This window comes from Pristis pectinata, chromosome 20 (assembly GCF_009764475.1).
Source record: "Pristis pectinata isolate sPriPec2 chromosome 20, sPriPec2.1.pri, whole genome shotgun sequence".
In the NCBI taxonomy this organism is placed as follows: Eukaryota; Metazoa; Chordata; class Chondrichthyes; order Rhinopristiformes; family Pristidae; genus Pristis; species Pristis pectinata.
The window spans coordinates 7,279,851-7,294,938 of record NC_067424.1 but is presented as its reverse complement, the minus strand read 5'-3'; the positions used below and the strand labels follow the sequence as shown (position 1 = coordinate 7,294,938).

Genomic DNA, 15,088 nt, shown 5'->3' with positions numbered 1-15,088 from the left:
GTGGAAGGTCTATATTCCGTCCCATCCTCTCCCACATCCAGCTTCAATTTTGACCCTTGGAAGAGCCAATCAAATAAGATAAATTTAAAATATGTTGGTTAACAAAAAAAGTACCAGGAACACATCTAGGGGATAAGTACTTACTATTCATAGTACTGAGGCTTGAGTCTCCTTCTCCTTTCACAGGGAATCCATATCCTGCCAGAATTTAAAGAAAAGCATGCCATTTATAATCTAGATGGGGAATTAACTTTATGCTACTTATACATAAAGATCAGAATTAAAGCCTTGGTGGGTAAAAGGACATGATGCAAAGAGACACAGACAAGAAATTTAAAGGTCCATGGAAGAAAGTTAGTTTCAACTGGGACAGCAGTTGAACACTCACTTGTTTAGCTTCCCTAGCTTAAGAGAACTGAAAATGGGAGGAAGCTGCCAGTTTAGATTGCTGACCAGCAAAGCCCTGTTGCAAAGCAAACAGGTATGAAGTGAAGGTAACTTCAGAGTTGGGCATACTACCCAAGCTCAAAAAACATTATATAAGTAAATGGAGAACTGTATCCAACATTGGCTTCCCAACACATGCCTTGGAAAAAGTTCAGAACAGAAATACAAGAAAGATCCCTAGTTTAAATTTAACTTGTTGAGATAGGCATCAAGCTGATGGCTCCACTTATTTTATGGCAGCATTAGTGGAGTCCTGAGAAAGAGAACCACAATAAAGAAAGGGTTGTATTGGATACCTAATTATACTATTATTTATATTACTATATATTACCAGGCAGGAAATGGATAGATTAAGAAGGATCAGATGATCTGTATTTAAACTAAATAGAAAAGGCTAGATGTTGGGAGCTGGTCCAAAACCTAAAGCCAAGCTAGTCAGAAGAAGGAAATCATTTCTACCAGCAGACTACGTTAGGGGTATGTAAGACTCTTCCATAAATGGGAATTAATGGTTGATCGTAAATCGGAGTTTGATAGATGTTCAATAATCAAAGGGAGACAGGGAAAAGGGTCAATATACAAGCTTGAATCACAGATCAGCCACAATCCATTATGGTGGAATTGGCTTATGGTATTAAATGATGTATATCCCCAGAATCTTTGGAAGATTCAAAGGGAAGTCTTTGGAATGCACTGCTTATGCAGCATGCATGACTTTAAAAGGTACAGCTCAGGACTGAGCAAGGAGAGAATTGGAGGGACGGTACAGTATGGAAAAAAGTGGGCATAGAGCAGCAAGTTTCTAGTCACCTTGTGTGGAATGGGCTTGATGAACTATCAATTTCAGAGCTTTTAAAAGCTCTCTTTCAAATTTTTGTATGTTACTAAAGTTGGCATGCTTGGAGTCATATACAGGCCAGACAGGGTAAGGAAGCCAGCTTTCCTCCATGAAGAACAAACGTGAATTAGGTGGATTTTTACAATAACCTGACATTTGATTGTCATCATTATTAATGATCGTTGTTTAAATTCCATATTATTAATTGAATTTTAATTCTACAGATGCCATTTGAACTCCAGTCCGTGGGGTGTTAGTCAAGGCATCTAAATTATTAGTTTGGTAACTTAAACACTGCATCACTATTGTTCCTTTGTAGCACAGACTCTGTGCAACCATCTGTCTGTAGGTATCAGCACCTTTGGGAGAAAACATGACAGAAGTTCAAAACAAAAGTATTATTTTGATAGTAAAGTTGAGTTTTTTTTAGTGTAATCCAAAAAACCTACAAGCTGATGCTTTTGGTTACTGATAGAATATAGGAAAGAACAAACGAATAAAATTGCTTTGCATGAGGTCAAATGAAAGAACTCCATGAAGATCCAGAATCACAAGTTTTGCTCAATTGGAATATTACACATTGATCAAATCACCATCAATGCTCCAAAAACAAGTTTAGCCCAATTGTAAATAGACAAAAAAAAAGTACCTGCAAAAAAAAAAATCAAGACCGTCAGTTCAACAGAAACTTTTGTATTAAAGCAGGCAAAGGAATGGTTTATGGAATTTCACTCAGACAAAATTAAGCATTTTGGGATGATAAGCTAGGGCAGGACACATACAGTCAATGGCAGGGCCCTGGGGAGTGTTATAGAACAGTGAGACCTTGGGGTACTAATACATAGTTCCCTGAAAGTGGCGACACAGATAGATAGAGTGGAGAAGGTGGTGTATGGCATGCATGCCTTCATTGGCTGAGGCATTAAATATAAGAGTTGGGACGTCATGTTACAGTTGTACAAATTGTTTAGGCTACACTTGGAATATTGTGTGCAATTCTGGTCACCACGCTATAGAAAGCCTATGATTAAGCTAGAGAGGGTGTAGAAAAGATTCACAGGAATAGAAAAGGTTCACAGGAATGTTGCCTGGAGGGCTTGAGTTAAAAGGAGACACTTGATAGGATGGGACTCTTTCCCTGGAGAGTTTTATAAAATCATGAGGCAAAGATAGGGGAGATGGTCACAGTCTTGTTCCCAGCATAGGGGAGTCTAGAACTAGAGGGCATAGGTTTAAGGTGAGAGGGGAATGATTTAAAGGGAACCTGAGCGGCAGGTATTTCACACAGAGGGTGGTGGGTATGTGGAACAAGCTGCCAGAGGAAGTCGTACAGGAAGGTACAATTATAATGCTTAAAAGACATTCGGACAGGTTCATGGATAGGAATGGTCCAGAGAGATATGGACCAATCACAAGCAAAAGGGATTAGCGCAGATAGGCATCTTGGTTGGCATGGACAAGTTGGGCCGAAGGGCCTGTTTCCGTGCTCGCTAATAATTGCTACACAAGAGTCGCTCCTTTGTTCTGCTCCAGGATAAATGCACATGTTTCACTCGTTTGTCTTACTTCTAAGTTGTTATTTTTACATCCTCCCTTCTGTTTTTGTCCATTCCGACATTAAAAATACTGATTGTTAACTTGCTTTAAGCAACAATGACATCTCTTCTTCCTTTATTAGAATGGTAAAGAAACTCAGGAGGGGAATGGTGAGCCGAACTCAACACTCTGTCAAGCAATGAAGTATGTCGGCTTTACTACTCACAACACAGCAAAAAGCATGTACTTTGATTTCAAACGATAGTGGCTGATCTGTATTCTAACTCCATATAACTGCCTTTTCCTAATGTCCTTCAATGTTTTTGGTCAACTTAAATCTATCAGTCTCTATCACAGATCTTCTCTTTGTTCTATCCATCCCTTCCACTTTCTCTGCAATTTAAAACCTGCTCATCTCGAACTTTCACTGGTTCTGATCCAAGGTCATTGACTGTTTCTCTTTCCAGAAGTACCACCAGACCTGATGAGTACTTTCTCCATTTTTGATTTTGATCACGGTAAAAGTGACTGATATGACAGAACTAGGTCAGAAATGGTGTTACTGTTTAAACCCCATTTAAACATATTAAAGAAATGCTGGGAATATGTTCTATGTGGCCAATTGCAATTAATGCAGATTTTAGTGCCAGCTGCAAGCTACACTCTTTGCATACCGCATGCATATCTAGCGTGTCCACACTAAGGTCATACGCTGTGAGGTTCATGCTCTCAAAGACATCCTTCAGAGTCTGCCCTTTTCCGTTTTCCACGTGAATAATCTCATCTGGGTTCTTCTTCATTGAACGCTTGATAAAACGGAGTAGATGTTTCTGGTTCATGCAGGATGATGCATGAATGTGTGTATCAACCTGTTGGTTGAGGAAAAAGGTTAAAAAAAAATATAAGAGAAACCCTCATGAAATTATAAAACCATTTTAATAGTAAACAGGAGTCAGGCATATGTTAATCCCTGAAATATTTTACCCATTAGAAAATATTGCAGTAATGACTGAGAAGTGAATATTGCAATTTTTTATTTTACACCTGTCTGGGGAAAAATAAATCATAATCATATGCTGATGCATTTTTTGATTCAAAATGGATCTTACAGTAAATCAGTTAAAACAATTGTCATATTTAGTTACAGACTTAGTACTCTTTAATTATAAAAAAGAAACATCCTTTCCTCTTTCAGCCATTAGAAACCTAGTGGAGACACGAGAGACTGCAGGTGCTGGATATCTGAAGCAACACACAAAATGGAGGAACTCGACAGGTCAGGCAGCACCTGTGGAGGGAAATGAACAGTCTGAAGGAGGACCTCGACCCGAAACATCGACTGTCCATTTCCCTCCAAAGATGCTGCCTGATCCACAGAGTTCCTCCAGCATTTTGTGTGTTGCATTAGAAACCGAGTAACAAGGTTGGCCTGGCCTACAAACCAATAAGATTATGGCAGATCTGTGACTTTAACTCCAAACATCTGGTTTTGCCACACATACCCATGTTTTTGGTTAACAAAAAATTCCCAATCTCAGACAGTAACTTCCAAATCAACCTTGCATCAACTTCCATTTCTGGATGAGTGTTCTAACCTCTGTTCTGAGCATGCATTAATATTTCTAAGTTCACTCCTCAAAATTTTAGTATTTGCCCCTATTTGTTATAGCTCTGCATGCCCACAGATTTGCATTGGGTATCAGAAGCATGTAGTTTGATCTCCTGAAGAGCATTCATGTATCTGCTGGGGTAAAACTTTAGATGATTGGATCAGTTACATGAAGAACAGTAAGGTGTTGAAATGAATTTCAAGCTTTTCCCATCCTTGTAATCCACAAATTTGACTCATGGATTTCACATGGTTAGAACAAGAAATATAACAAGCTCAACATGTCAGGCAGCATCTGCAGAAAGAAAAACAGATTTAATGTTTCAGGTCAAAAACCCCTTGTAAGAACAGAGAAAGAGAGAAAAACAAGCTGGTTTAAGTTGCAGAGGCAGTGGGAGGAGGGTTAGATAGGACAATGGGAATACCCATGATCAGAAGAGGGTAGGTTGGCCAGTGCCTTGAGGACAATGGCCAAATCTGTCTCACCTTATCACTGATATTACCTTTGTCCCATCTATCCTACACCCACCCCCATTTTGTCTGCAAATTAAAGCTAACTTTTTTTTCTTTCCTGGTTCTGGTAGAGTCTTTGACCTGAAATGCAAACTCTGGTTCCCTTCCCAAGATGTTGCTGGACCTGCTTCGCATTCCCAGCAGTTCCTCTCCGTACTTCAGATTTCCAGTACCTGCAGTGTTTTATTTAATTTCCATTAATTAATAAGCATTCTTCTCCAAACTCCATAGAGATCATGTTTATTAAACAATATTGAGACGAAATGGGTATTTCTTTTTAATTTATTGATTTTTCCAAATAATAATCTCCCTTAATAATTTAGTTTACTTTTGCACAAAAATTGAGCTATTCAAATATTTCAGTTAAGCAATTTAAATATTATATAATGGAAATTAAGGCTACAGATTGAATTTCTAGAACATTTGAACAAAGCAGCTTTGAATTAAGAGAAGGCTAAATGTTTTTACGGTCAGTTATAACGAGACATGTTATTTCTACTGTTTGTTTGCTGAAAGTGCTTCCAGCAATCGTAAATTTACTCAGTTTGCAATGAGGCTAATTAGATCCTGGCACCTCCTACAATACATCCTCAAGACATCCTTGCATGCTACATCCATTATATAAAAAAATTATTTTTACTCTTGACTACAATATCTCTGCATAGAAATAACCTTAAGGTTAGCAACGTGTACACTATCCTTATAGTATTGGACAAATACTGTGAATCAGACTTGCCACAATGTCACTTGTGGTTTGTTTCCTCCAAAGATCCACCATTACACGTTAAGTACAGTTTTGACAAGATGCATCATTGGGGCTGAAATTCTGCATTGATGGTAAGAGTTACCTGGGGTGGAGTTTAAGATACAATGAGTGAGTGAGTGAATAAAAAAGGGTAGAGGGATGAGTGAGTGAAAATTAAGTTCTCAGATCCCTACTTTGCGAATATTGTAGAAGTCTCGATGTGGTACTTTCTTCTGTGCAGCCAGCTCCTTCATTTCATTCAACAAGACATGCATTTGAAACTTAGAGCTCAGATACTGCAGGCGGCGATAGCAGAAGGATTTCCTGTTGAGATTAAGGCAGTTTAGCTAACTACACAACCACCAACATATTCTGCAACAATAAGCTAAGTGTCATTAAAGTAACACATTGGAAATAATTGTGTACCATTGTTATTTTTATTCAGTTAGCTACTGTACATTAAGGATTGGATCCAACTTCACTACAGAAAAATTGCAATTACCAATTTATTTTTTAACAAAGCGAGAGAAAACTATAATTTAATAGCATTTCATAGATTTATTCTTTTTCTTATCTGTTGAATCTTCCCATAGGCTATGTGTGAAGAACAGGGGAGTGGAACAAATTGGTTAGCCCTACCAAAGAGCTGGCATAATGAGCCAAAAGGCCTTCTTCCATGGTGTATCATTCTATCATTTTAACAACATTTACACAACTGTTAGATATCAATTTAGTTGTCAGTTCCTTCTGCTTTGCACAATACACAATGTTGACATCAGGCAAAAGCTAAATTTGCATTACCAAGTCATAAAAAGAAACAGAATGACATAAATGTGTTTTGAATCATTAATATTGCACTTACACTGGTCCATTGATTATTAAAGCCATTAAAACATTCATGTCAGCAGTGAACTCCTGAAGATTTGGACAAGGCAAATCCATTTCTGTAGACCTAAACAAACCAGATTTAAATTTAGACTCAATTCTCACTTTTTAGAAGTAAATATTCTGTGCACTTTTTCCAAAATGTAGACAATAGTTTGAGGATCTAGTTTAAAATTGCACTGTCATACACTGATCCTGCAGCTCAACTTTCTGCTCTCTTAGATTGTGATGTAATCTTGAGGAATAGAGGATGAAATGGGGGATTCAAAACCCTTAGCTCTCCTCCTGACAATAACAAAGATCGTATTCTTTCAATCCTTATTTTACCATAATTGAGGGAAAAGAAAAGAGCCTTCCTACAGTTATAAAGGGCATGACTGAAAACACACTTAGAGCATTGTTAGTAGGTGGATCGCCTTACCCAAGGAGGCAATATACTTGCCTTAAGAGGGAATGAATTGGACTAATTCCTGAGATTAAGTGAGAGCAACTGGAGAGAGCTGGATAGTGCCATAGATGAAAGACTGAATAGACAAAGCCTATGTTCCCTGCAGCTAAGAAGAAGGAGAGGTGATCTCCTTGAAACATGTGAACTTCTTCAGGGAAATGCTGGGTAGATATCGGAAAGAAATTTTTCCTAGGCAGGGAGAAAGTAGGGAACATTTCTCAGAATGATAGGAATAGAAATGAAGAACAATTTCTTGATTCTGGGTTGCATTTCTGTGCTTCTCAACTCAGTGGGCTGAATTTCTCTCCCCCAATAGGGCTAGGACACTCTGCCATTTATTATATTTAGGATAGAATTTTGGATACCAAACCAATCTAAGGACATGGGGTAGTGGGAGATAATGGGTGTTGAATGAAGAGATTTTGGCTGATTAAACAGCTAACGGGGAGAAGGCTCCATGAACATCCCGATCCTCAATGACAGCAGTGTCCAGCAGGTGAATTCTAAAGAAATGGCTAAAGCGTTTGCCACCATGTTCAGGCAGATGTGTGGAGTGGATAATCCACCTCAGCCTTCATTTGAGATCCCAGCATCACAGAAGCTATTGAAGAGACTTCGCAGTGGACAGAGATGAGGAAAACTTCTTCAAAGAAGTAGCACTGCCAGATGGGGTGTTGCTATCACAGAAGCCAATTCAATTTGTTCCACAGCTAGTAGAGCTGCCTCCTCACAGCTCCAGAGATTGGGATTCAGTCCTGAAATCCTGTGTTGCCTCACACTGGCTAGAGAGGGTACCATCTATAAATTGTATTGCAATTACTCCCCATGGCCATTCCAAATTACCACCCAAATCTACAACCTCTGACACTGAGGGCTTCAGATGCATAAAAACACCACAACCTGCGGGTTCTCCTCCTGGTTGCATACCATCCTGACTTGGAAATATATTGCTATTCCTTCATCATCATTGGGTCTAAATCTTGAAACTCCTCCCCACCAACAACAACATCGTAGCATAGAGACATAAAGGACTACAGATGGTGGAATCTGGAGCAAAAAACAAACTGCTGGGGAAACTTAGAAGGTCAGGCAGCATCTGTGGGTAGTCCAGAGGAAGGATCTCAAACCAAAACGATGACTGTCCATTTCCCTCCACAGATACTGCCTGTTCTGTGGAGTTCCTCCAGCAGTTTGCTTTTTGCACTGTCAGAGCACCTTTGCTAGATTGACTGCAGCAGTTCAAGGCAGCTATTCACCACTACCTTCTCAAGGGGAATTAGGGATGAGCAATAAATGCTGGCTTTGCCATGATACCCCTATCCTGAAAAATAGCTCAAAATTGGGCAAACAGATCAAACAGCCAGCTGTAAATTACCTCAGGCATATCAGTATTTGACAGGAATGAAAACACATCAAGCTATTCCACACATACATATTTAGCTTAAATAATTTGGAAAGTTTTGATTACTTGTCCATTATATTTGATTTAGAATATACATGGGTGACCCCATCGATCATTTTGCAGCCAAACCCAATATCCTCTGGCATTAAATTTGGGTCACAATTTTTGTACGGGTGTTCCTCAGCAAACGGTGAGTGGACATACGAGTCTGCAATAGAACGAACAGAAAGACAGGTTCATTTTTAATTGGTACAGTGTTACCCTGTACATTATTAAGAATTATATCATGGCATATTAACCATGCAGTTGGTGGATGGGAATAATCAAGTAACTAATCAGAGGGAGGATTTTGTCTGGTTCTTAATTGTCACAAAGTTGCAGTTCCAATTCACAAACAGGGATCTTTCTAGTATCAGATGACAAAATGAAAAGGCCAAATATCTGACATATTTTGGAACTATCATTCACTGGCATATCTCCAAATGAAACCTCATCTCCATTGCGACTAATTACATATTAAAAGTGTCAAGTTTTGATTAAACTGCCCTCCACGGGCAGCTGTTTGTGGTCAGGTCAAATGATGCAAGTGGTATGGGCTGTGCAGAAAACACTCATGTTTAATCACTTATAAATACAAGACTCCTTTTTGTAAGTTGAATCCAAAAGTTAAAAAATGACTTGAATTAAAATCATCTTCTTGTAGTTTGTTTGCATATTATAACAGCATTAATGTGTGTCATTGTTTTCACTTGCAAAAGAGCTAAAGTTACATGGGTTACAGTTGGAAATTGATTCAATTCGTTTCAGCAACGTGAACATGCAGGATTTTTATTGTATTAATGGGAATCTGGAACAGCATAACGTTTTTTGTATGCTTCTCTATCTATCCACTGTAGAGATTAAAATGAGTGCTTTCAAAATCTATTGACAGCCGTCACACTTTTTGATTCTATCAATGAGCAACAATATTTCTCGAGATAAATGCATTTGATTTGTATTCTAATTATACACTATGTGCTGGTTCCTCTTACATACACAAAGTAAAATTTTCCTCTCCAATAATACACACAGGTTACTTTTAACTGACTACTGACAGCGATGTAATCTGTCACCTGATTTTTCCAATGGAATTGCACACAGTTAATAATTTTGTTTAGTCTGGCCTCACCTGGTGAAATGGGTGTTTCTGGCATTTCATCATATAAATTTACATGACATTGCCTGTCTCCCAGCTGCTCTAGAAACCTTTTAGTTGTCTTACAAAAGCTCTGCAAGGATAAAGCCATGTACTTTTCTCGGATAAAAAGACTTTTGACAACACACTTAGCAGCATCTAGAAGATCAGTGAAGGGGACCTGTGGCAAAGAACAATAAATTTAGAGACCATAATTGCTTATTTGTGGGTGAAGCTCCCATTAGAATTTACTAAATTAATGGTTTGTAACATCCAGTGAAAAAGAACAAAATATCCTGAAATACTTAAAAGCTGCAAGTGACTCAAAATAAGCTTCTCTAGCATCACAACATTCTACTAATAAAAAGTTACAACATTAAAGATATCACAACATGGAATCTCATTATCCACATTTTTCCTGGTATGCAAGACTGTTTTAGATGTGACTTAGGTAATTACAATGGCAAAGATACTTCTCCACGTGGGAGACATTTTATTCCCACCCCTTCCTAACAAGCACAACTGTACTGACCACCTAATGTGTTGGGATCCATGTAATGGTTTTATTGCAAGGTGGAGAAGTGTGATTATAAGCCACTTCAAAATGTTCAATAAACACAATTACTAATAGGTTGCCTACTGACAAACTAATCAGCAGCAGAAATTAATATAGCAAGAATGTCCATGAAGATATTTCTCTGCACTGCATGTTTGAAATGACATCCACTGTACCAAATAAAGCAGTGCTGTAATATGGAAGCGTCAAAGCTATAGTTAAGCTTCTTTGCTGTGCTGCAGAGGAGACAAATGGAGTAAAGCAACTCAGCTTTCCTCTATAAATAACAGAGCAAATGGAAAGCTTTGAAAAATTAGGAAGTACAATTTCCTGATTAAAGCAAATATAATGTCAATAATGTGACTAAACAAGAAAGAATCAAATTTCATAAAAAACTTTGATGAATAATTTCCAGGATAACCATTTCACTTTACAGAATGGAAGATCAATGAAGCTAATCCCACTCCATTTCATCAGTAATATGAAAACAAAATGCCGCCATACCCCACACTTTTCTTCTCCTGATATGCTAACCCGTTGAAATTCCTGAAGATCATGTTCTTGCTCTTCTGGATACTTCTCTGCTGCAGAATCAATTTGATCTTTGTAGTATCTGAGAAAAAGGTCCAGAAGACAGGTCACAACACATCCCACATTACATTTAAGTGTCTACCTGAGTTTGCTGCAAGGTAGATCTTGAAGTATATTCATTTGCTAAAATAATTCAACACTAGAAGAAATTAGTTACTAGATTACATCATGCCAGTGGTGGAAATTAACAATCACTTAAATGTTACCTGTTAAAGTAATGACCAGAAGATAATTTGTTACAAACATTAAAACTCAAAACTGAAACAAACAAAGCTAAACAACCAGTTTGATAAACACCTCCTAAATGGACCTAATGCAATATTTACTTTCTCTCAAAGAATTGTTAATCAATCTTTTTTTTAAACACATCAATTTTAGCATAAATGACAAGCAAAAGAATGTTCACAAAATTATTTCATCAGCTTGATATTCCTAAGGACTTTGTAAACCGGTGTTTTCCAAATTAATGCTGCATGTTAGGACCATCTTGGTATACCTGACTGCAGCATTCTCACAAATGAAAGCAACAGATACGCAGTTTCCCAAATAATAAATGTGCAGAAACCACGGTTTAGAAACAAGCATTTGATCCAACTGGCCTGTGTTAATATTTACATTGCACACAAATGTCCTCACACTCCAAATACCCCTTACGATCTCACCCTTTATACCATAATCCATTCTTACTCAGGTATGCAGTACGTTCCAATGAAATGTGTCAACATAAGCTACTTCAAGAGTTGCAGTGAGATTCCACCATTCTATATAAAAAAATCCTTGCTCCAAAATTCATTTTTCCCTCTTGTATTTGTGCTCCCTTGTAGAAACTGGCTACCTAACCAAGCCAGAAATGAACAAACTACTTGTGTTGGACTGGGTTGTGTCGAGTATACAGTGCAATAAAGTGTTCAGGTTTAGGTCAGATTGGTTCAGTATGTTAGCCAGGTCACAATGATTTATGATTTGCATGATGTCCTCTGTTTTTGATTCAATATTTGGTAATGTTTGAGATTATGATGTTTAAGGTTAAGGCTGGATTAAGTCAGGTATGGAAAAAAAAATTAAGTACTTGGACACAACCAAGGTTAGAATTGGCCATGATTGGGATGGGTCAGGTCAGGTTTATGTCATGTTTTAAACTTTATAGTGAAACAGATCTCTTGTTCCCTGTATTATACTGCATCATAAGTGGAAACTATTTCACATGTCTAGCATCTCTAATGCCTATATAATTTCATAGAGACCTACTCTCCAGAGGTCCATGCTTATTCGTTCTTCCCTGGGTTTCATTATGCCCATTGCTGATAAATGAGCATTTGGTCATGATCTAATTAAACAGTGGAATAGACTTGAAAGACTAATGGATTATTCCTATTCTAAAAAAGAGCTTCACAGACTGAAAATGTCTTCTACTTGTGAACCTATTATTCAGTACTTCAGTAAAACCAGCACAGCCTTTCGATCTGATTACTGGACAGCAATTGTAACCTAAGATCACCTAACAAGATTGCAAAATTTCTGTACATCTATCTGTTCCCACTGGTTTTTAGTCACTCCCTTGTAACATTACTTAAAAAAAAAGAAAGATGCATAGAGTATTTTCTTCTGTTCTCTGATTTGCCTGTGGAAACATTGCAATGACAAAGCCAGCACAAAGACAGTCTCAGCTTTCAACAATATCCAGAAATAAAATCTTTAAAAATGAATGCAGTAGATTAAGAATTCAGAGATGGATTTTGGTGCTGTCCAAATCAAGTCCCACAAATAGTCCCATAGAAGTTAAACAGCAGGTTGCCTTGCAGTTCTCCATTCTGGAGGTGATTACCACAGCTAAAAGGCATTGTACAAGGGCTGAGAACGGCATGCAAATTGAGGCCAATGAACAGTAAATGTCTATGACCCATAACTGTTCATGGCACACTTGCCAAACTGGGTCTTTGAAACACTTCTGGAAGTTGGAATCTTTCCATAGCACAGATGAAAGTTGTAGTTGACAACTACTCCACTGCAGCCAGACTGATTTCTGGACATTATGAAAGTCTCAGACGCTCTAACAATCAATAGTTATACAATAACAGACTTTGTCTCCATGGTCCATTACTTTTACAGTGAATGTAGCAAACAAACAAAACTGTGACTAAGATTCCGGATGTGCAATACATTAACTAAGGGACACAAGCAAATATTTTTCTTTTTTTCCCCCCAGATCCTTTACTCTGCCCGTTGAAAGAACAACACCGATGATATCAAAGTTTAAATCCAGTTTTCAAAATCAGGCACACCGGAATTACTTTTCATTTTAGACCAATGAAAATAAAACACAGAAAAACAAAAATGACTGGCAGAATTTCATTACTTTAAAAAAAAAGTTATCTGAGGTTATTAATCTGTCTTTCTGCCATTAGAGACCTTGATTAAATGAAGAAGGGCAATGGTCAAAGAACTCTCTGGATGTTCATGTAAATCAACAGTCCATTTATCGAAACCTGAGAAAGGTCAAAAAGCAACAGAAAGCAGAGAACATGCATGACAGTTCCGTAGCTACACGACTGGTACCATGTGGAAGAAGCACTCCTTGTCCTTGGAGTGCAAGAAGACTCACTGTAGATCGGCAGCGCTGTCAATTTTCATGAAGTCCTGTTTGGCTCTGAGTAAAATTTCTGGTTCTAGTCTGGGGATGGCAGGCAGAAGGAAGGCAAAGATGCAAGGAGAGAAAGGGGAAATGGAAAACAGAAAACAAGCCAGTTAATCCAGGTGTGAGCAAACATTTTTCCAACTGCAGTTCACAAGCTGTGTCAAATCACAAATTATTTTCACAATTTAATACAGTTTTGAATATTCCCCCCTTCAAGCTTCTCAGCTAATAATCAGACTCCCATATACTTCTTAGGTTATTCCATTGTGCAGATGTTTAAATCATTTCTCACGTACGCTTGGTTGTTTGCACTGTTCTCAATACAAATTAACTTGGCTAATAACACTGGGAAGTATTTCATCATAGACAAAAATACTCAACCTTGTTCAGATTATCAGCAATATCAATCCTAAACTTTGACAGCCATTCAACAAAAAACCCACAATCAAACAAGAAATGCAAACAAGTAATCAAAACAACATTTTAAAGCGCAAGTGGGATCTTCAATTCCACTTGCCATGATTAACATTTACTGTGAGAGCACAGGAGGCCTTACAAGAATGCATAGCAACCAAAATGGTGGCAAGGCAACAAAGAGGTCAACTAGGATAAAACTGAGCAGACAGGAAAATCCTATGTTTAATACAAAATATTATTTAAATTCTGCTAAAATAGCAACTTACATAGCTTACAGTTAAATACACAAGCACTGTTAGAAATGAAGACACGGAGAAACAAGTGATTGCAGATGCTGGAATTTGGAGCATCGAGCAATCTGCTGGAGGAACTCAGTGGGTCAAGCAGCATCTGTGGAGGGGAAGGAATTGCCGAAACCCTACATCAGCACTGAGTGAAGAAGGAAGATAGAAAGGATAAAGTGGAGAGGCAGAGTGGTGAGATGGGCTAGTAGGTGATTGGTGGACTGAGAAGGAACAAAGGATGACGGACAGATGGTGGGGGAGGGGAGGGGTGGAGTTTAGAGACAGAGGCAGGTGAGCGATAGGTGGAAGCAGACAAGCAAAAAAAAAGCAGATGGGGCCAGGTTGGGGGAGGGTAGGGTGAAGGTGGATACAGCTGCTGGAGGTGGATAACTAGGAACAGAAAGTCTACCAGTACCGGAATCTGATAAGTAAGAGGGAAGAGCAGGTGGAATCAGATGGGGAAGGGAAAGATCCATTGGGTAAAGTGCATCAGTAGTAGTAGATGGAACCGCGAGGGGGATGAAAATGGGTGATGGGGGGCTAGAAGAGGGGCATGGGAAAGGGGACAAAATGGGAGGACCAGAGGTGGATCGGAAGGAGAAGGTGGGGTGTGGGAATACAAAGCAGGTAAGGGTTCACTAAAATTGGAAAATTCCATGTTCATGCGGTGGGTTGTGGACTACCCAGGCAGAATATGGGAGGTTGTTCCTCTACTTTGCTTTGGGCCTCACCCTGGCAGTGGAAGCAGACAAGCAAAAAAAAGCAGATGGAGCCAGGTTGGGGGAGGGTAGGGTGAAGGTGGATACAGCTGCTGGAGGGACAGGTCCACGTGGGAAGGGGAAGTGGTGCTGATGTGGCATGTAATCGGGAGCTCGGGATGGGCATTGCGGACAGAGCACTGGTGCACCGCAAATCAGTTGCTCAGTCTTGCTTGATCTCGCTGATAATAGAGGAAGCCACATCAGGAGCACAGAATGCAGTAGATGAGTTTGGAGGAGATGCAAGTGA

General features: G+C 38.8%; 1 protein-coding gene across 4 annotated transcripts in view; it reads right to left on the bottom strand.

Annotated features, from left to right (window-relative positions):
* LOC127580720 (AMP deaminase 2-like) overlaps window positions 1-15,088 on the bottom strand; it is a 126,596-nt gene that overhangs the window by 30,503 nt on the left and 81,005 nt on the right. For 3 of the 4 annotated variants that reach the window (XM_052034495.1, XM_052034493.1, XM_052034496.1), the window contains exons 4-10: window positions 13,347-13,415; window positions 10,658-10,766; window positions 9,592-9,778; window positions 8,490-8,631; window positions 6,551-6,640; window positions 5,883-6,012; window positions 3,496-3,690 (exon numbers count right to left, since the gene is read on the bottom strand). In XM_052034495.1, coding sequence (XP_051890455.1) covers window positions 3,496-3,690; window positions 5,883-6,012; window positions 6,551-6,640; window positions 8,490-8,631; window positions 9,592-9,778; window positions 10,658-10,766; window positions 13,347-13,415 — 922 coding nt within the window. The remainder of the gene's footprint in view (window positions 1-3,495; window positions 3,691-5,882; window positions 6,013-6,550; window positions 6,641-8,489; window positions 8,632-9,591; window positions 9,779-10,657; window positions 10,767-13,346; window positions 13,416-15,088) is intronic. The other variant, XM_052034494.1, reaches the window with a different exon arrangement.